Genomic DNA, 21,962 nt, shown 5'->3' on the forward strand with positions numbered 1-21,962 from the left:
GTAACCTTTCATTGCTACGCTGATGACCTGCAGCTTTATGTTCCTTTAACCATTGGAAATTGTGCTGAAGTCTCTTATCTAGAATCTTGTCTATCTGCAATTAAGGGCTGGTTATCAGATAATTTCTTGCTCCTAAATAATGATCAGACAGAGTTGATGGTCATTGGGCCACACAAATTTCAGCACTTGTCCCAAAATTTAATCTTGAGAACTGATGACAGTGTCATAAATTGTAGGGACAAGGTAAAAAACTTGGCCATGTGGTTTGACGTGGTGCTCTCTTTCGAGTCTCATGTAAAAGAGATAACAAAGACCGCCTTTTATCATTTGAGGAACATAGCCAGAATCAGACAAGTTTTGTCAAGCGACACTGCAGAGGTTCTTGTCCATGCATTTGTGTCCTCACGTATTGATTATTGTAATGCTCTTCTTTCTGGGCTACCAAAGAGGTCTACAGATGGTGCAAAATGCAGCTGCTCGCATTTTAACAAGAACTGGGAAATTTGAGCACATTAGCCCTGTTCTCAGATCTCTGCATTGGCTATCTTGTCAGGTTCGAGCAGATTTTAAGGTCCTTCTGCTCACCTACAAGGCTTTAAACGGACTGGCACCTTCATACCTCTCCGACCTTTTACATCTTTACGTTCCATCCCGTGCTTTCCGATCTCAGGACTCTGGCCTTCTAAAGGTTCCTAGAGCCAGAAAAAAGACAATTGGAGAGCGTGCTTTTTCTTTTCGTGCCCCGTTTCTGTGGAACACCCTCCCTCAAGATGTTAGGCAGGCATGCTCCATGGAGGTTTTTAAAACTAAGCTGAAGACACATTTGTTCACCTTATCTTACAAGTCTTAATTCTATGGTTTTTAGTTTTTAAATTCTTACTGTTTTTAACTTGTATTGTGTCTTTTACGTGTATTGCTATGTATCGCTTTTTATTATTATTATTTTTTATCTCTTTAGTTTTAAACAGTTGTACAGCACTTTGTTTGAAAGCGCTTTATAAATAAAGTTATTATTATTATTATGTTTGGGCACCCATGGTCAAAATTTTAGTTCATATGAACAGATAAGCAAGTGGAAGATAAAATAATTTCCAAATGGCATAAAGTTTCAGATGACATTTAATTTTAAATAAAAATCATTTTCATATTTTTAATTTTTTTAAAAACAGAAAAGGAAAGGGCCCACAGCAAAAGTTTGGACACCTTGCAGTTGACTGGGGGGCCCAAACTGCATGCCAGTGTATCTAATTGATATAAATCAGTTGTAACATTGCTGTTAGTTGTTTGAGTCATGTGTGGACTTGTTTTTTGTCCCCTTGTCTCTTGTTCATGTACGCAACAGGAAACTCTACTTTGGCAGCCGAGGACTTAATGTCATCTGTGGACCAGACCATTGTGAATGGCCATATCACTATCTTCAGCGACGCACTTATCCTGACGTTTGGCTCTTCTGCATGAACATTTCTTATCCAGTAGCCCAGGCAGCACCCTTGGAATCCTTGCAACGGTAAGGCGGCACCAGTCAATTTTATGCATTGAAACATAAGAATGATGAGACAGTGAAATCTAAAGTTATGCAATCCAAATCAAATCATCAGATCTCCTTTCATTTGCAGCTAAAACGCATAAGACTGCGCAATGCTTGAGTGTTGAGATGATTTGTAGATTGATAAATCAACAAATAACTAATATTTGCGTTTCAGATGGCTGTCTCTGAAATATCCTTGATTCATGCTCATGTCGAGTTATAGAAAGAGACCTTTGAGTAGTAGATGTTCACAGATGTTTCACTACTCTGAAACAGTATTTGCAAGACTCACAGGTTAACTAAACATCTTTGCACCACCCTTCTGTTCCACAATGACCTGTATGTCCAAACACGCACTCGAAAGCAAGCTCAATCTACATTTAGATTTATTGCAGATGTAAAAAACATACAGTCCAGTCCTCAGTTTCTTAATGAAGTTGTTGTTTTTCATTCATTTCATTAAGATAAACCCAAAACTGGAGCGGAACACATCTAAGAAAAACTTTGCAGTCAATCCAAAGGTTCTGACATTGATCACCAAAATTGCGGACTATGAGTGGAGAGCATAAAAAGTTCTTATTTTTATCCTGAGGATAACATAATCTGCTGTTCAGTAGCACTGGTCTCTGGTTCATGGTCAATGTCAACAGCACGGGTGGCCCGCTTGATACGGGAAAAGTGAAATATAGGCTGCAGATCCTATTCACATTTAGCTAGCATTACTGCTAGCCACTTAGTATGTTACTGTCTGCTGACAGGCTTCTCTGTCACTCTGTCCTCCGATAGTGTGCCCTTCTTTTGGGCTCAAATGTGCGTTTGAATTGGATTTTCTTTTCTATGTGCCTTTGTTCATGCATAAGTGTTAGTTGTTCTTGGATTGTTCCAGGAAGGGTTATCTTTTTGTCAATAAAATCCATGTTAATGATTGAAATCATGTCTCATGTCTTATAAGTAAAATCAACATGTAAAAACTGCTCATACACAACATATGATCAAGAATTAACATAATCTTGATGTAATTCTAATCAGGGGTTTTGTTTAATAAGGGTTCTTTGGATGTTTTGTTACAGATAAAACCAACAATCTTACAGGGAGCACACTTAATTCAAATTGGAAGTCCAGTAAATATTCACGAAATCTATGTTAGATTACACTTAGAAACTAAATTTATATGTGATATTATCTAGAATCAACAGTAAATTGTAATTTTAAATCCAATATCTAGTTTTTTGACAAGTTTTTGACACGTTTTGAAAGAGAAAACAAATTATTTTTTTGTTGTATACTGTAGTGTTACATCAAATACAATTGGATAAAAAAACTTTTTTTTTTTTACATCAAATAGCAGTTGGTGTAAATAACATTAACTGTATATTTCTGTAAATGTAAGTATTATTATTCATATTGCTGTATTCATTGACCTTGTTTATAGGTAATTTCATTGTTTGATCACATTAAAATGTTCCTAATTTAATGTTTAAAAACATTTGTAAAAGGCAAAATCCCATGTAAACTTAGGGCAACAAACTGTATTTTCAATACTGAAGATAACCGTATTTTTATGATAAAGTTATTTTCTGTTATTTTACGGTATTATTTTGCCAGAATATTACTGCCGGAATATTACTGTTTTTTAGGATGTTTTTTTTTAACAGTGTAGCTGATTACCATATAGACAGCCTATATAAAGTCATTTGTAATATGTTTGCCTTTTATAATAAAACTTTACATTTATTATATTGATATTAGATCTAATAATGCACTAGTAACATTAAAGCAAAGTTTTTATGTCTTTAAGCATTTTTGTCCAATAATTAATATTATTATTGGAATTATTGAAGAAATTAAACTGTTTTTTATGAAACTGGAAACTGGTTTCCCTAAAGTTTTATTTTGGACTTATTTATTTTGTACTTTTGTGCAGAGAATTTGTTTCAGCTCAAAATAAAATGCCTCACCTTTTATTTTTAAAGTCTGCCCCTCTGCATCTGTGCATTTTGGGTAAATTTCAACATACTCCAAAATACGGCAACCTACCCATATGGAAAAGATATATATAAATCTTGTAAGGTTTTTATCTGTCTTGTGTGAAACTTGTATGAAAAATATACAAGAGTGAAAATACATATAAGATCCCTTAAAAAATTATATAAATGAAACTTGCATGTTTTGGATACTTCTTAAAAAAATATATGACATTAACCCGACATATATTATCCTAGAAGAAAAATGTAATATCATACTTATATGAGTTAGACAATCATGAGTGAAACTAAACTATTGTAAGTTTTTCATAGAGAACAAAAGATTTACTTGTGTTATCACAAACAGGAAACAACTAACAATTAACATTGAATGACAATAAGATGTGGGGGAAAGCCACAAATTTACGAGAAGTTTGCTTTGAACATGTGATTAAATAAAACCCTACATTAGAATTTCCCTCTGGGATTGATAAAATGCTTTTCATTCATTTGTGTAAAGTTTATTTATTTCTTTGTTTAGCATTTTTGCAAAACTAGGCATCCTATTCCTGACTTTCAAATAATGTTTTTTCCCGTTATTGCATTGACAGTTAAAGAACAAACTTTTACAATAAGTTTGACAAATGATTAAATCAACACAGTAAATATTCAAAATACATCTCAAATGTATTCTATATAGATGGAAAAGATGGAAAAGATATTAGACAATATTCATATTGTAGAAATATTTTTAATTTTGCACAGAATCAGCAGATTACACAAAGATGTAGATAAAATACATTTTGTATATAATATATTTCTGTCTTTTTACATGACCCAGATTCATTATGACAGTGCTTTAAGGACCATTTAAACACCACACCACTAGCTTAATGGAATTGCATTGAAATACATAAATGTTGTGAACATGCATTGCAAAATGTTTTGACAGAATTATTTTTTTCCCCCAAGTCAGAAACCCATATTTCAATAAGAAATATGTTCAGAAATGACAGCGTGAATGCGCCACCTTTATGAACCGCTATGGCTTTAGACCGTGTTAGCTGCACATTTCACTCTTAATTAGAATGACATTTGACACAATTGAAAGCCTTTGAATCTCTCCCATAATCAACCCCATAATCAGTAGCTCCACCTTCACATTTGGATTGAATCATTTACAATAAGATTTAAGATTAAATTATTTACAATAGTACGTATTCAGTAGCTGACATACAATTGAGGTAGAGTCTGGACACTGTATGTACATACATGGCCTAACTATCTGAGTAGCATTTATGGCTTTGTAAAAGCCTGTGGGAAAGTGAACAGTTGACATATAGCTCAGCTGAGTTCTGATAAGAGAACCTCTGGCTAACTTTTGCACTGTGCAATTACCATATTTTCCTATAGCATATAAACAATGACTATCCATTTCAACAAAGTGTGAGACAGCAAAAATACTTCCATTTTTTAAAAGCACCACATAATTGTTTCTTTGTTTTGCTGTACGTGTAACCGTGAACAATGTCTCCATTCACAGAAATTCTCTTGTAGTAACTCACCACAGAGTTTGTGGGAACCTCTCTAATTGGGTGGAGAGCAGCTTGATCTCTCAGAGATATTTGTCTTACATTTGGTGAACCAAGGGCAGTCACCTGAGTAAACTTTTCATGCGTCTTGACATGCTGGGTTCCTTGTCTCATTTCATTGCAGAACTGTTTAACTTCTGCAGCTGCATTTGTTAAGAACTGCTTAGCTAAATGAGGAAAGGCACGGGGGACTGCCACTCGTTTGCATATTTGTTGTGGTACAGCTTGACTACTTTTTATTTGTTTCAAGAGGTACCCATTGAAACTTTCAAACATAAAGGCTGAGTGAGCCCATAAAGGACCCCATTGCACAACACTTTTACTCAAATGCAACAATGAATGAACATTGAATGTCATGTGCTGTTTTCCATACAGAGATTGTACACCTCCAACAAAGTACACTAATGCGTCGTGTGAGTGGCTTATCAGTTCAGTATTTAATTCGGACCCCAAGAGAATGCTTATCCCTTCTACCAGTAATGCCCAATGACAGTGATACTTCTGTGGAAGTATGCCTTTCAGAACTGGCAAGCTATAGTACAAAAGCCAATGCTGCCACTCGTGAGCTTTCCAGAATTTGCGTTCAATTAAAGATCTTGGAACTCGAGCGACGATACCTGGAGGTTTAATAGACAAGAGGTGTTTGTCTATGCTTGCTGTTTGTACACCAATGTACCATGGCTCAGAAGTGTTTTTAGAATCCATCCATAAAGATGCCATGTATCTGCACACACCAAGCAGTACACAGTGCATGTAGTCAGGGACCATTCCATTGACAAGATCAAACAATGGCAAATCTGCAAGAGGAGATGAGCCCTTTATCCCCAAAATAGTCTTCCCTTGTCTTTCAGCTATTTGTCCTATTTCTACTGTGGTTTTATGATTTCTGTCACTTGGCTTTTCATCAGGACATGCGTAAACCCTTGTGTTTCCATTCCCTTTCCTTGTTTGCATCCCAGGATGAAGGCAAACTCCACAGCCATATTCACCATTAAATTGCTTGAAATTCTGTAACAATGGTCTTGCTACAGCATCACACACACAGCACAATGTGTGTACTTTCATGTGTCTCCGTGCCTGATTGTTAGCATCTTGCCACTCAAAACCAACTTGAGAAAGATTTGCACACTCCTCGACAAATGGTTTAAAGAAGCAGGACATGTCTGGCTTTTTGGATCCAAACCATAAAGCACATAGAAGTACATGTTTGTCTCTACTCTCCGGTGGTATCTCATTAATGCAACACAATATTGGCCAAATACTAAATTTGGAAGACTGAAAAACTGGTACACCATCACAATTAAAAGTGAGGGACAGAAAATCATCTTTACTCTTAGACTTTAAGGTCTGATACAAGCTGCCATCACATATGTCCTTTATTACACGGCTACCACTGGGATCACCTCTGAAACATAGATCATGCACATTGTGGTTCTCAAGAATGTCTTTTAGCTGATCTTTTAATGGTATACTAATAAAAAAGTTACCTTCCTCTAAACTGGCTTTCACTGTTGTGAATGAAGAACATGACACACAATTAAGCGTTTCCTCCAAAGATTGTGAAGACCCAATGTACTTAGTACAAACTCTACGGTAATGATGTCGTTTAAACTAGTTTGTAATATCAGCGAAGGGTTTCTCCAGAAAATACCTGCTTGATGGAACTACAGTAGTCCCAGCAGAATGTAACTTGAGCAGTTTCAGCAAGTCCTCCATTAATACACCTGTAGTGTTGTGTCTCAAAGCAAAGGAGAGGATTGACATGATGCTTTGATTTTCTGTTAGTCCACTGGAGCAGTTCACATCAACTCCTGCTTCAGGGGCGTTCTCCTGAATGGTTGAAAAAGAACTGTGTTATATTTGAGCAGGTTTCACTTATTTTCATATGTAGCCTTGTTTTGTTTTTTTTTTTTGCAAAACTGCATTTACAACATAAACAGCAGTCATAGCGACGTTTGTCATAGTTAAAAATGCAATTAACCGCAAGTCTTACCTGCACCATTGTGACCATTTCTATTCTTTCCTCCTGTCTTTGGGTGGCATCTTCATTGTTTCCCTGAGAAGTATTCAAATTAACTACTCTTTAAAGAAAAAAGAGCCATAGAAAGTGGAGCACATCTTGCATTTGTTTCTTACCAGTGACACCGTTTGTGGTTCTGGCATCTGCTCATCTCTTTGGGCAGCATCTTCACTTTCCTGTGAGGAATACAACCCAAGTATTGAATATATATATGAATTAAATATCCGAATGATATATTCCAGAACAAGTAGTGAGTCTGTCACTGACATATTTAAACAGCTTAATGGTGAGCTGTACTTTTCACTTTTACAATGTGATGGAGTAGCGTAGAAGAGACATAAGAATGAAAGTAATGCTTTATTGTGGCCTTTTTTCTGTATGTTGCTTTTAAAAGGAGAGAGAAAGAGAGAGAGAAAGAGAGGGAGAGAGAGACTATAATAATGTATTTTTATTTACCATTGGAACTGTGAAAGTTCCTTCTCTCTGGCTGTCATCTTCACCATTGTCCTTGAAATGATACAAATGAACAACTTGTTTAAGATACATTTTTCACAGCTCCGCTGAAAACAGTCAGGATGAAGTTTCCATGTTGTTATTATTGTGATTGTTATTATTCTTAATGTTTTTATTGACCTTTAAATAAACACAATGAAAGAAGTTGTCTTCTAAGTAAAAAAACTACATTTTTTTTATTATATTTATCATCTCACAATTACTTAAGTAGCACTTCAGATTACTTTCAATGCAGAAACATTATGAATATAGTCTAGATTCTCAAATACTTTGCATTTTCTTATCATAACTAACCTAAACAGAATTTATCAGTCATTTGGCAAACACAATAAATTATGTTGCATAACTTATCATTGAAAATAAATATCTATGTAAGTGTATGGAATTATTCGTTTGTTAACCTACTTAGTACACACAACACAAAAATATAAGCCAAGTTATGGGTGTCAAATTAGAACTGAAATGTTCCACTTAACCAAAGTATTAAAACCCAAACACTTTGTATCAAGTGCTACTATGGTAGCTGATAAGACATTAACGATATACATTCACTTACTTGTTATTGTGTGTTGTGCTGTCCGATGTCAGTCAAAGCTCTGTCGATTTTTCGAAAAAAAAAAATAAATTCTTGTAGCTTTCATAACAATGACAGAAACTGACAACTGTATTAACTTATTGGCAAAGGTGCACATACCGTTTTTTCCATCTGGTCAAAGTACGTGAAGGAACGTTTTTCCGCATCCAGTCTATTTCACTTGTGTCAGATCTATAATGTTTTCTTTTCGGCATCGCTGTCTCTTAAGTTTCAAAACTCAGTTGGAATGTCAGTATAGTCTATAATCTGTGAAAAACATATTCTACCGCCAAATAGAGAAAATACTGACGTAGAGCATGAACTCAAAAATTAGTTTTCAGCTGTGAGTGCCATGATTGGTTAAGTGTACGGTCAAATATGAGGATACACCAATCAAAGGCAAAGTAGGGCGGGCCATGCTGCAGCATACAGGTGGCCAGCTTTCACCGCGAGACCTCACACGGTCCTCATCAGGTAACGGCTTCCTTACGTAATTTAACAACAAGCGGGAAATCGGTCTAATAAAGTGTGTCTTGCAAAGATGGAGACTACGGAGACGAATAAAACTAATATCAGAGGTAAGTTGCCTAAATGTTTTTGAATTTGAATGACTTAGCTTAAGCTAATAGCTTGCTAAAAGTGGTTTGATGTTTTACGGGTCACATAGAAACAAGTGACCAACGTGGAAATGCTCTCTTCAGAGAATTATGCATGCGACATAGCACTTGGTGTCATTAAAATGGTTCAAACGGTAAAAGTATGCCTATAGAAACCATGTCAAATAGAATATTTTTTGATAAGAAAAAGCCTTTATTAGCATATAGCCCGTAGCATTCTAGCTAGGAAATAGCAATTCTTTTTTTCCTCCCCCCTTCATTTACTACAGAACACGAGGAGAGGAAGTTTGCAGTGGTGCAGTGGAGTGAAGGGAAGGACTATGGAAAGCTTAGTGAAGTAAAAACTGTTAACATACGGGGGTATGATGACTCCAAGATGGACCAGCATGGGAATCCCATTTCCACTTACTCGGCAGTTATTGAATGGCGCCATGGGAAGAAACAGCGAGGAGGGTGGCCACACTACAGGGGCACTGTTGTTTTTGTCTCTGGTAAGTAATTGTTAATGATTTGAAATGTAGAATGTCCTTCTCTACTTGAAAGTAGTTCTCTAAAGAAAAACTGAATTCACTCTTTAAAGTCATGTGCTTACTTTGTTTTTCCAGGGAGCTGAAGACTGTACTACATGTTTACTTAATATACATTAAGTATACATTACATAAAGTCGCAACAGTTTTGTATTTTATCACTCGTCTTTACTCTGCTCTAAGTAAAGGTTTACATATTAACACAGTAAATCTCCTAAACGTGGCTCCTACTCCTTTTAACCCTAACCCCTGACTAATGAGATGGTTGCTTTTAGATGTTGAATAGTTGTATATTTTATGTTTCACATGGATGGAAATTCTGTGAAATAGGAATTGTTTGTTTTTTTGCTAAATGCACTATGTGAATCACAACTCAACACAAAACTAGACACTGTTACTGCTGTCTTCTTCTCTTTCTCTATCCCATATACAAATGTTCTCTTTTCTTTGTTGGCGCTCTCTTTCACACAGGTCGAAGAACCATTCCAGTGTTCGATTGTTGTAATGTCTTTTTGTTTCCTCCTTTGTGCTCTAGCTACTCGTTTTGAGGCAGCTCGGAAAATTAATGCACTGCTGAAGGAAAATGAACCAGCGGACCTGACCAAGAGGGTATCTGTCCATCCTGAAAACTATCAGGATGATTCTGATGACTCCGATCCAAATGAGACTCTGATTCTGTCGCAGCCATTGCAACTCAAGGTGACATTTCACTCGGAACCATTTTGTAGTATCCGTGTTTTACATGTTATCTAAACACTCCATCTTTAAATATTGGCTTCTAGGCTAGTGTCAGTCATTAGGAAACCATTATATACATGTTTTCATGTGGAAAATGAAACATTTTAGGTGATGGCTCCTTTAAAAAGTTGACACTATTGTATTGTACATCTACCATTGGATGGAGTCTATGCAGGCTACAGCCTTATGAAACGGAACAGTGTAGCCTGCAAGTAGCATTTCCTGGTTATGTCTGAACATCCTAACCATCTTTCTATTATGTTACACACCATTTCTGTCACCAAGCAATGACTGTAGTACTTCTTTCCCTAAAAAAATATATATTTTACTGATTTTTACCTTTTTCAGATCAGATATAATTTTAAAACTGAAACGTATTTACATTTAAGAAAAGGAACTCCACCAGTGGTCCCCCTATTCTACTGCACACAAAGGTCATTTGTATACAATGATTGTCAGGATTTGTTAAAGGAAAAAATCACTTGTAGCCACCTAAATTGAAGAATGGTAAACTTTTTTTTAAAACTGTATTCAAATTATCCCAATCTTTGGAACAGGCTTAGTTACAGTTCTGTGATGTGCAGTACCAGTTAAAAGTTTGGACACACTTTCCCATTATATTTAATTGTAAAATTGTACAAACTTTTGACTGGTACTGTATGTGGCTAAGAAATCAGCTCTTTGAAGTATGCACCCTACACTTTGTGGCACAGCTATTGAATCTGTTGTCTTTACACTTTAGATTCATAACTTTTATGGCAGCTTTGACTATTTTATGTAAATTCCTCTTCTTTCCCGCTATCTTTTTTCATGTCCAGAAGTCAAAGGCTCCTTCAAAGAAAGACCCTGCACAGGAATTCCTTGCAATGTACAGTCATTCACCACCTTCAGTCGCTTATGGTGAAAAAAGTCCAAAAAAGACAGTAATTGGTCTAAAGCGGAAGATCCAAGACCTGAAACAAGAGAATGATAAACTGAAGGAGTTGCTTGTCCAAGGTATCACTTCCTATCACTAATTTAACAATTAAACAGCCAATATATTTGAAAAAGTCACTCTAGCCTATGTATAAACCATTCTGGTAATCATTTTTTTTTATTAATTTACTATATATAGATGTGCCAGAACTCATGAAGACGATGAAAAAGGTGATTAATTTGGCTGAACCTCTTAAGAGATCCAGTTTGGAGCTTCCCCAGATTTCTCCGCAGTCCACGCCTGGTTCATCATCAGATGGTTCGCTGCTGCCCCCTCCCAAATCTACTTCATCCTTCTCAACACCAGCATCTGTCATTCTATCAACAAAGGAATCCCAGTCATCAAAGGTAATGGAATTTTAAAGAATAAATAGATGAAGTGCATAAATTGGATCTACTGTCTTTCTACTTACAGTTGATCCAACCTTGAACACAGTACCAGTAAAAGTTTGGACAGACTTTCCTATTAGATTTAATGGGAAAATATGTCAAAACTTTTAAATTGGTACTCTACTTATAAGTATGATGGATCTAATTCAAGTGTTAAATTCATTGACTGTGTTTCTGCTGTGAAGTTTCCCTTCTTAACAAAGGAGTCTATGGGGATTGACTCTGTTTTAGAGCCAGCCCCTGGTGGAGCAGAGGCAAACTACAATTTTTCTACAAAAGCTTCACTTTTGCATGGGAATGCCTGTGCGAGTAACAAGTGATGCAGAAAAAAGTTTTGCAATCCAGTAGCTTAGCATCCGGACATTGCAGGTGAACGACGGCTCCGGGAATATACATAAATGTCACTGCCTTCAAAACTAGACGAGAAACAGAGTTTTAAGTCTGGAAAGGTATGTAGTTGTTCTTTACGTCTCGTACATTGATCAAAATGTCTTTTTGTTGGAACAGGTGGAGATTTATCCTGGGACTGGAGTCATGGTAGAGAAACTGGCCTGGGCCTATGCTACTAATGCAAATTCATCTACAACCTTTGTGAGGCATCTGCTCACAGCAGTCTTCCCTGTGGAAATACTGCTAGTGAGCAATCTTCGAGGGGGAAAACGGGGCAGAGGAGATGCACGTTTACCGCTCGACAAAAATAAATTGGATGCCATCTACAGTAAGTTTTTAGCTTTTTATGGCATGTTTTCGCAGTTGTCCACACTTCTGGCATTTAAAGATAACAAGGGACCAATGAAAAACAAGGGCCACACATATGAAGAATATCTTCTTAACATTTATGCATATATTATTGTTGATGAAGAAAGGCCTCCACCAAATAGAGGATTCTAGTTGATCTTTTTTGAGTTATATCCAGATGAATGAATGGTCTTTTCATGACATACTATTGTAGGCCTTAGATTTCTCTGGTGTTTCATTTCCTTTATGGTGCATTTTGTTTGTCCAACTACAAAGTAACAAATGATGGTAGATAAGTATTTTACATTCTGAATGTTCTTGCATTTGATGTATTTCAGTGACTGTGTTTACAGGCAGCCGATAACCCATTCAAAACTGGAATGTTAGCAATAACCCGGTCACACATGGCTTTAAAATACCGGCAAAAATCCAAATATAAATCTTGGAGTTACTAAATATTTTGGTGAGAAAAGGGTCATGTAAAACCTCTATCGGCATATCGCCATCAAAATGAAAATGGATTTGTGTTTTGCACATGTTCTATTCCCACGGAATCCTGGTCTTTTGAGTAGAGGAACTTTGTGTATGTGCCGTCTGGCTCTCTGTGACTCTCTCATCTCATGCATGTGAATGAGTTATTCCGAATGTTTCAGAAACCTGAATAGTGAGCTTAACTTGACCATAACCTGAATATTGGCTGTATGTAAATGTAGTCAATGTAGTGAACCTCTCCATGCATCGTCTGCAAATTTCAAAGCTGGCACCATTAGATATTAAGACTGATTAAAGCAGGATCATTGCATTATTGTTTAAGATCATTGGGCTCTTTTACACTACTAATTCTGTTCTTGTCATCACCCCCCCCCCCCCCCCCCTGCATTTTTGTACATATATAGGTGCAACCCTTGAGAAGTCCTTCCAGCATTGGTACTACAATCAATGCCAAGATCACAGAACTCCGGGCCAGAAATAAAAATGTCTCTGTCACAGCATCCCCATAACTTGACTTTCGATGTCTCGTTTGGCATGTTATTATAATGCCAATTCATGTTTTATCTATTAAAGATAGATTGTTTGTTTTGTTTTGTTTTTTAAGTGGGCAGGTTTTTTGCCCTCCAAAGTTTTACTCATGTTAGCAGGTAAAAGTTCCACAAATTTGCAGCAAAAAGGTATGCAGCTTAGCATGCTCTTTAAACAATAGAGCTTAGATTAGGTTAAATATTTCTGTGAAATATTAGTATGTGACTGTTATATCAGAATAATAAAAGTTAATTGAATTTAAAGATTGCCCAGTATTCATGTTTTATGTTTTTGTTTTCTTCAGTATTACAATACATTGACTGCCGACCTGTCAAAGAAAGTTATGTTGGCTTACGAGTTTGTCTTTGCATTGCTAGTTTTTAACTGATGTTGGTCAAGCAGGGGCAAATTATACTGTTGTCTTTTTCATATGTGATAGATTTTTTTTTCTAGTAATGTTAATTTGTATAAAATTAATAATTAAGTTTATAGGTTTTTTATGAGCTGAGATTTAAGAATTCTTAGAAGAAAAATGTAAAAAAAAGAATAGTTTACCATAAAAATGTATTGCCGGAACATAAAGAGAAAACATATGTAATCTAACATATTCTTAGAATATATGTATAAAAAGCATTTAAAAAAAAGAGATTATTGCCCTGCAAACTACATTTACTTTACATATAAAAAAAATTTATCTAACAGATTTTGTTCATATATGTAAAGCATATGTCTTTATGACAAATATGTACTAAAAACTATGCAAAAATTATATGGAACATCTATGGAATACATACTTTGACATGTACTTTCCTTATATAACTCATACTTAGTTTTAACATGATCCTTATGTGATCCAATTTGCCCCCACCAATTTGCCTACAGGACAAATCGTTCCACCGAGGACGCTATCACCATAGCGCTCCACACTGCGCTGAGTCACCTGGAGCACCGAGGAAGCTATGTGAGAATGCTCTTTCTGGACTTCAGCTCAGCATTCAAGTCATATCATCCTGGTCCAGAAACTGTCTCACCTGGGACTCTCCACCCCCATCTGCCTCTGGATCAAGGACTTCCTGACAAATAGACCACAGTCTGTCAGACTCGGCCCCCACCGGTCCAGCACCATCACACTCAGCACCGGGTCTCCACAAGGATGTGTTTTGAGTCCCCTCCTGTTTACCCTCTACACATCCGACTGCTCCCCTACCCATCTCTCAAACACCATCATAAAGTTCACGGATGACACCACAGTGGTTGGACTCATCTCAAGGGGGGATGAGTCGGACTACAGAGATAAGGTCAACAGACTGACTGAGTGGTGTTCAGTTAACAACCTCCAACTGAACACCACGAAAACTAAAGAACTTATCTTGGACTTCAGGAAGGGCAGAGCAGACCCGGCCCCACTTTACATTCACGGGAGCTGTGTGGAGAGGGTACACTCCATGAGGTTTCTGGGCGTGCAGATATCTGATGACCTCTCCTGGACTGCAAATACTACAGCGGTGGTTAAAAAGGCCCAGCAGCGTCTCCACTTTCTGAGAGTGCTCAGGAGGAACAACCTGGAGGAGAGGCTGCTGGTGACATTTTACAGAGCCACCATAGAGAGCATCCTAACGTACGGCATAACAACATGGTATGCAGGGTGCTCAGCTGCAGACAGGAAAGTACTGCAGAGGGTCATCAACACAGCCCAGAAGATCACTGGCTGCTCTCTGCCCAGCCTGGAGGTCACTGCAAACTCTCGGTACCTCAGCAGAGCTGGCAATATCATCAAGGACCACTCTCACCCCAGCAACCAACTGTTTGAACTATTACCGTCAGGCCGACGGTACAGGTCACATAAAACCAGGACAAACAGATTCAGGGATAGCTTCTTTCCCAGAGCTATCACCGTAGTAAATAAGCACAAAAACAATTGAACCTATTCCATACCGTCACTGTCATTATATTATGCTGCTATTCATACTGTCATCATATTAATGCTGCTATCCTGTATATATTGTACATACTATTGTTTGAGTACTTACGATTGTTTTTTTTGTACTTTTTATATTTTACATTTATATTTATTATTGAAACTTGCACCAAGGGAGTGGCACTCCAATTTCGTTGTACTCTGTACAATGACAATAAAGGCTATTCTATTCTATTCTATTCTATTCTATCCACTTTATTATCATGTATGAAAGTAACCCGAAAGTGGCCACTTTCAGGAGTAAATCATACAAGCCTTATATGATTCACTATATATGGAGCAAACTAAAGCTGATGCAAATCTTTTCTAAGTTTTTTCTATTTCTTTAACATATGGGTTTTATACATTTTTTCTATTTCTTTTCCGTATGGGTATCCATCCTGGCCCTGTTCTAGCAAGTGTGTTCAACAAACTGAGTTTAAACATAAACTGATTTGATCAACTTTGGGATTAGTTTCCTGTTCCAGAACAACTGATCATAGTTAGTTTAACCCTTTAGAGCCGATCGGAGCGGGCACGCTCTGTTTTGCGTAACTATTTTTAAATCCCAGTAGCATTGCAACCACGTAAGCTAGCGTTGTACTTACATCTTATGCCATCAGCTTGTCCTAAGTCACGGTTTCCTTCCACATAAAGCTTTGCAAAAACTGCATAAAAAGCGCTTGCAGGAACAAAAACATAATATTCCAGAAACACGCTTTACCGATCCGATCAGCTGTTCATAACACTTCCTACGTTGGAATAGACGTCAGCGCGAACTTTTGCATTTCCGCCATTACCTGCCCGAAACCGGAAGTGACGTCATTTTCGCGGAAATGTAGTCTTTTTTGCCATCAGGGCCTCAGGGCCTATACTGCTCTTTTTAAAAGTTATCTTTGACTTTATGACTTTCTGTGTCGTTTCTGGGATGCCTAGGACTCATATTGCACTGCTGGAAATAGTTTATTTTGATGCATATGGTGCTTTTTTGCAAATTTGCAGTATTGTGGAGGTATGTAACAACGACAGGAGAGGTCTCAGTGTCTCACTCCAACAACCTTATTAACTGACAGAACTTCACATATAGTCAGCGCCAAAATCTCCACCCCCACACTTCCCTTCAACTTGTGTGTGAGTGGAGCCACCTGGTGGTCCGCCACACATACCCCCCCTTGAACACACAGTCAGGTCTCCATTCAGTCCAGGACCCTGGGTCTAAGCAAACGACCCGCACGACTGAACCTGGGAGGGAGAGAACAGGCAGAGGAAGGTCCATCCTGTGAACGAGGCTGGTGAAGGCGAGCAGGAAAGGCAGGAGGAGGCTCAAACGTTGGTGGTCCGGGGGTAGTCCTGGGGAGAAAACCAGAGACTGTCAACCCCAGCGCAGGAGGTCGGCCACGGCGAGGGGCCTGGGCCGGCACTACATCACTGTCCGGAAGAACATGTGCTGGTTTAAGTCTGTCAACACACACAGTCTCCCTTCGACCCCCAAAATCCAAAACAAAATGTTTCTGGCCCGGTTCAATAACCCTGAACGGGCCGTCATACAGCGGCCGCAGCGGTGTCCTGTGGGCATCGTGCCTGACAAAAACAAACTTAGCAGTCTCTAAAGTCTTTGGAACAAAGGTGTCAGGCACGCAATGGTGCACCGGACCAGGAACCCGAAGCGAGTGCAAAAGCGGGGTGAGAGAGAGCACCGATGGATCGAAGCAGGGAGGAGGATTTTCAGGCAAGAATTCTCCAGGCACGCGGAGGGGCTGACCAAACACTAGCTCAGCTGGGGAAGCGCCGAGATCCTCCTTAACCGCAGAGCGCAGCCCAAGCAAAACCCACGGGAGGCGGTCAACCCAATTGCCATCCTTTAAGGAGGCGCGAAAGGCAGCCTTCAGCGACCGGTGGAACCGTTCACACATCCCATTAGCCTGCGGGTTGTATGCGGTTGTGCGGTGGACTTTAGCCCCCAGTCCATCAGCCATGGCCGACCAAAGCTCGGAAATGAACTGGGGGCCTCTGTCTGACGTAATGTCCGCGGGTGGGCCGAAACGCGAGACCCAGGTCGACAAAAACGCCTTGGCCACCACTGCTGCGGTAGTGGACGCCAGGGGGACCGCCTCCGGCCACCTGGTGGTCCGGTCAACAACAGTCAAAAGGTGCGTAAAACCTTGTGACTGCGGCAAGGGACCCACCAGATCGACATGCACATGATCGAAACGTTTGCCGGGTATGAAGAACGGCTCCAGGGGCGCCTTGGTGTGTTTATGAACCTTCGCGCGCTGGCAGGGAATGCACGCCGACGCCCATTCCTTAACAGATTTGCGAAGGCCTGGCCAAACAAATTTAGAGCTGACCAGTTTAACAGAGGCCCGGACCCCTGGATGAGAGAGAGCATGTACCGAGTCAAAAACTTGACGACGCCAGGAAGCGGGAACCACAGGGCGAGGGCGGCCGGTGGAAGCGTCACAGACGAGGAGGGGACCACCGTCCTGCACGGGTCTGTCCTCCAGTATGAGGCCCGTCTGGGTGGATTTAAGCGCGAGGATGTCAGGGTCACCGCTCTGATCGGCAGCCATGGCGGAGTAGTCTATGCCGAGAAAGACGGGAGAAACCAGCGCACGGGACAAACAGTCAGCCACATGATTGGATTTACCAGCCACGTGCCGAATGTCCATGGTAAACTCAGAAATGGCTGCCAACTGGCGCTGCTGGCGTGCACTCCATGGATCGGAAACCTTGGACATGGCAAACGTCAAGGGTTTGTGGTCCACGTATGCGGTAAAGTGACGACCCTCGAGAAAAAACCGGAAATGACGAGACGCCAGGTGGAGCGCCAGTAGCTCCCTGTCAAAAACGCTGTAATTGCGTTCGCTGTCACGTAGCGTACGGCTGAAAAAGGCGAGCGGTTGCCAGACACCCGAGATTCGCTGTTCCAGCACCGCACCCACCGCTATGTCCGACGCATCAGTGGTCAACGCAATCGGCGCTGAGGGGGATGGGTGGGCCAGAAGGGCAGCATTAGCTAACGCTGACTTAGCATCAGAAAACGCTTGGATGCTGTCCGGAAACCAGTCAACGGGGTCATTAGCTTTTTTACCCTTTAACGCCCCATAAAGGGGCTTCAGCAGATGTGCCGCTCTGGGGAGAAAACGGTTGTAAAAATTCACCATCCCCAAAAATTCCTGCAGTGCCTTAACAGTCGTGGGACGCGGAAATTCCGAAACAGCTCGGACTTTGTCAGGCAACGGAACCGCGCCCTCGGCGGAAACACGGTGCCCAAGGAAATCGAGAACGGGCAACCCAAACTGGCATTTAGACGGATTAATAATCAGTCCATGCTCCGCCAAACGCTGAAAAACCTGACGCAGATGGAACATGTGCTGCTCCTTCGAGCTGCTGGCCACCAGTATATCATCAAGATATACAAAAACAAAGGGCAGCCCGCGCAAGACCGAGTCCATCAACCGCTGGAAGGTTTGGGCGGCACCTTTCAGGCCAAACGGCATGCGCAGAAACTCGAAAAGGCCGAAAGGTGTAATTACGGCGGTTTTGGGGACATCCTCCGCGCGCACGGGAACCTGGTGATATCCCCGTACCAAATCGATCTTAGAAAAAACCGAGGTCCCCGCAAGATGGGCGGAAAAATCTTGGATGTGGGGAATGGGATAACGATCGTTCTCCGTGACATTATTAAGACGGCGGAAATCCCCACAAGGTCGCCACCGACCATCAGATTTAGGCACCATGTGTAACGGAGAAGCCCAGGCACTGTTCGAACGCTGCACGATGCCCAGACGCTCCATGGTGGCAAATTCTTCCCTAGCAACAGCCAGTTTGGTGGGGTCGAGGCGGCGCGCGCGCGCGAACACCGGGGGCCCTACTGTAGTTATGTAATGCTCTACCCCATGCTTCGTCACCGTGCTCGAAAAAGTGGGGACAGTGAGTGAGGGAAACTCAGAAAGCAAACACTGAAAAACGTCACCCGAATCTACTGAGTTAGCATGCACCACGGGCTGAGCACCCCGAGTCAAACAGGGTAATGAGGAAAAGGACACAGCATCAATTAAACGTCTGTTAGCCACATCAACCAGTAGTCCGTGAGCACAAAGAAAATCAGCGCCTATTATAGGCACAGAGCTAGCAGCAACAACAAAGTTCCACTGAAAGTCACGGTCGTGAAAGCAAACAGTCACCAACCTTTCACCGAAGGTTTTGATGGGAGAGCCATTAGCCGCTGTTAGCAATGGCCCGCAACCCTCAGCTAGCCTGACCGAGCCAGCCGGGGGAAGAAGGCTCTTCTGTGAGCCGGAGTCCACCAGGAAACGCCTCCCCGAGCGTGAGTCCTCTAAGAAAAGCAGCCTTTCCTTGTTGCCAGCGGTCGCGGCTGCTACAGAGCGCTGACATGCCCGTTTCCCTGGGTCTGGAAACTGCAAGGCGGGAGGCAGCGCCGTGCCTTCGCTCCAAAACGCTGGTGATAAAAACAAAGCCCCTTTCCGCGGTGCCGCCGTGCAGCGATTCCGGCCACAGTGGACGAGTCGGAGGGCCCGTGGAGCATCGGTGAGGGGGAGGGGGAAAACGCTGGTGGGTCCTGAATAACCGTCTGGACGCCGAAAGTCCTGGTAGCCAGGAGGATGCGATCCGCCTCTTCCGCAAGGGAGCGGTAATCCTTCGTGGCCAATAGCGGGGAGTTGGCAAGGCCAGCGCGCACTGGAGCCGGCAGCTGTCGAAGAAAGAGGTGGGTGAAGAGAAATCCTCCGTCCTCCGCGCCCAGCAAGGACAACATGCTCTCCATGAGCTCGAGGGCGGTGCCGTCGCCCAGGCCCGCGATGGAAAGGAGTTTCTTGGCCCGCTCAGCATCAGAGAGGGCGTAACGCCGCAGCAGCAGCCCCTTGAGGGCGGCGTACTTGCCCTGGGCTGGGGGATCCCGGAGGAGAGTCATCACACGGCGGGTTGACAGCGGGTCAAGTGAGGCCACCACATGGTGGTATTTAGTGTCGTCGGCTGAAACTCCACGAAGAGCAAACTGAGCTTCTACGTGCATGAACCATGAAGGAGGATCGTGAAGCCAAAAATCCGGCAATTTAAGCGCCACAGCAAACGCAGCCATCGGCGGAGGTGAAGGTCCGGCGGCCGCCGATGCTTCCAGGCCAGAGCTGGCTTCGTCGTCGAGCCTTAGCATGTTCACTACAGGGGTCACCAATGTGGAGGTATGTAACAACGACAGGAGAGGTCTCAGTGTCTCACTCCAACAACCTTATTAACTGACAGAACTTCACATATAGTCAGCGCCAAAATCTCCACCCCCACACTTCCCTTCAACTTGTGTGTGAGTGGAGCCACCTGGTGGTCCGCCACAGTATAATATTTATTTTCGTTTTTCCTGCAGTGTATAAAAATTGGTGTATTTCAATAATAAAACTATGAAGACACTCAAAATAAATTTCCTGTGGTGGGAAACTATTTTGTGCAACTTTTTTGTATTTACAGTTTTGAGGGATAAGCCTCTTAAATTTCTCTAACTACAAATATATGTTAAAAAATCAAAAACGATTTTCAATTTTTTTGTAGTTTATTGCACTTTTTTGCAATTTATGTAATTACTATGCACTTAATGAATACATATTATTAAAATCTGGGCTATAATGGTTGTATTGATGTATATCAACTTGAAATGCTCCAAAAAATGGCTCCACAGCATGTAAAAATATAATATAAGCTCTGGCGGACTTGGTTCTACGGTAGGTCTTAAAGGGTTAATCAACTCTGAGTTATGCATGTGTGTGAGTAGAGAAACAAATCATCAATGGAGCTGTGATACTGAGATTTACCATGACAACAGGGAAGTAAAGAGCAGCGCTTCATTTTAATCTAGTGGACCAAGGAATATGAACACGTGTCAGCGTTCCATTACGTTACAACTATCTCGAAAAGTAGGAGGAGAGAAAAGAGTCATTTTAATTAGCTAGGCCGACTCTCATCATCACAGAAGGAATAACGTTTGATATAAAACACCCAGACAGCAGACCCCGGGGTGGATCTGCCTTCAACTTGGTTTTTATACAAATTGATTTTGCTACAGTGCATGACCATTTTATTGTTTGAGTAATTATTCAGTAAAAATTTTATCTCTTGAGGGAATGTAACACCCCCACTTGTTTTCTTTTTAAATGGAGAATATCATTATTTCTGTCATAGCTGGATAAGAAATATACAAAACTGTTCCCAGTTGAATTGTTTCTAAACTAGTCTGATCCCAGGCTCTCTTACAGCCATAGCATAGATGTGTTTTGAGTTACTGTTAATAGAGTTCAGTAATTGTTTTATCTATCTGAAAAAATGCAGGGCAGTGTCATAGAAATTAATGTAAAAAAACAATGAACTGATCATTGTGTCTCCGTCCTGGTGTAACTGAAATACTGTAAAAAGTCACAAACTAGTAAACAAATGTCGACCAGCATACCAATGTGTGTGAAACCATGAACCTCTCCAGATGAATTTGCTGCGCTCTAAGCTTTGACAGCGACTTTATGTACAAGGAAATGAGTGGGAGTGTCAGTCAGCTGGTGCAGGCGCAGCAGGAGGGGAGGAGCCACGGAGAAACCAACAACTTTTTACCCTTACTTCTAATGACTAAACCTGACACAGAACAGGTTGAAACCACTGGCTGAAATGCAGCATCAAACCACGCTGGATCTACTCCTCAGGCCTGAAAGCGACATATCTGCTCTAAATTTCAGTTTAGTGATCTAGTGATGGTAAATTTGATTATTTTTACTGAAAAGAGTTTTAAAGAGTCACTCAACAAAGTGAATTGG

At 40.8% G+C, this 21,962-nt stretch overlaps 1 protein-coding gene and 2 pseudogenes across 1 annotated transcript; 1 reads left to right on the top strand and 2 right to left on the bottom strand.

The window, feature by feature from the left end:
- Positions 1-4,693: 4,693 nt before the first annotated feature.
- LOC147321394 (uncharacterized) lies at positions 4,694-5,852 on the bottom strand (annotated as a pseudogene).
- A 2,781-nt stretch (positions 5,853-8,633) lies between these two features.
- Positions 8,634-13,177, top strand: LOC147321395 (uncharacterized). Its single transcript, XM_086305320.1, has 7 exons — positions 8,634-8,769; positions 9,078-9,299; positions 9,871-10,034; positions 10,892-11,069; positions 11,188-11,396; positions 11,946-12,190; positions 13,090-13,177. The coding sequence occupies exons 1-7, from the start codon at positions 8,733-8,735 to the stop codon at positions 13,175-13,177; spliced, it is 1,143 nt and encodes a 380-aa protein (XP_086161446.1). The 5' UTR covers positions 8,634-8,732.
- Positions 13,178-19,404: 6,227 nt separating this feature from the next.
- On the bottom strand, positions 19,405-20,364 carry LOC147321396 (uncharacterized; annotated as a pseudogene).
- Between the last annotated feature and the right edge of the window lie 1,598 nt (positions 20,365-21,962).

This window comes from Aulonocara sp. 'chitande type north' Nkhata Bay, linkage group LG9 (genome assembly GCF_057382095.1).
Source record: "Aulonocara sp. 'chitande type north' Nkhata Bay isolate Kocher_YH1m ecotype deep benthic linkage group LG9, A_spYH_male_GT1.1, whole genome shotgun sequence".
Lineage (NCBI taxonomy): Eukaryota > Metazoa > Chordata > Actinopteri > Cichliformes > Cichlidae > Aulonocara > Aulonocara sp. 'chitande type north' Nkhata Bay.

Excerpts from the sequence above, each read along its gene's own strand:
- LOC147321395 (XM_086305320.1), top strand. The coding sequence starts at position 8,733 with ATGGAGACTACGGAGACGAATAAAACTAATATCAGAG. Across the intron at positions 10,035-10,891 it reads CGCAGCCATTGCAACTCAAG|AAGTCAAAGGCTCCTTCAAA; the intron begins GTGACATTTCAC and ends TTTCATGTCCAG. Across the intron at positions 12,191-13,089 it reads TTTTATGGCATGTTTTCGCA|TCCTTCCAGCATTGGTACTA; the intron begins GTTGTCCACACT and ends ACCCTTGAGAAG.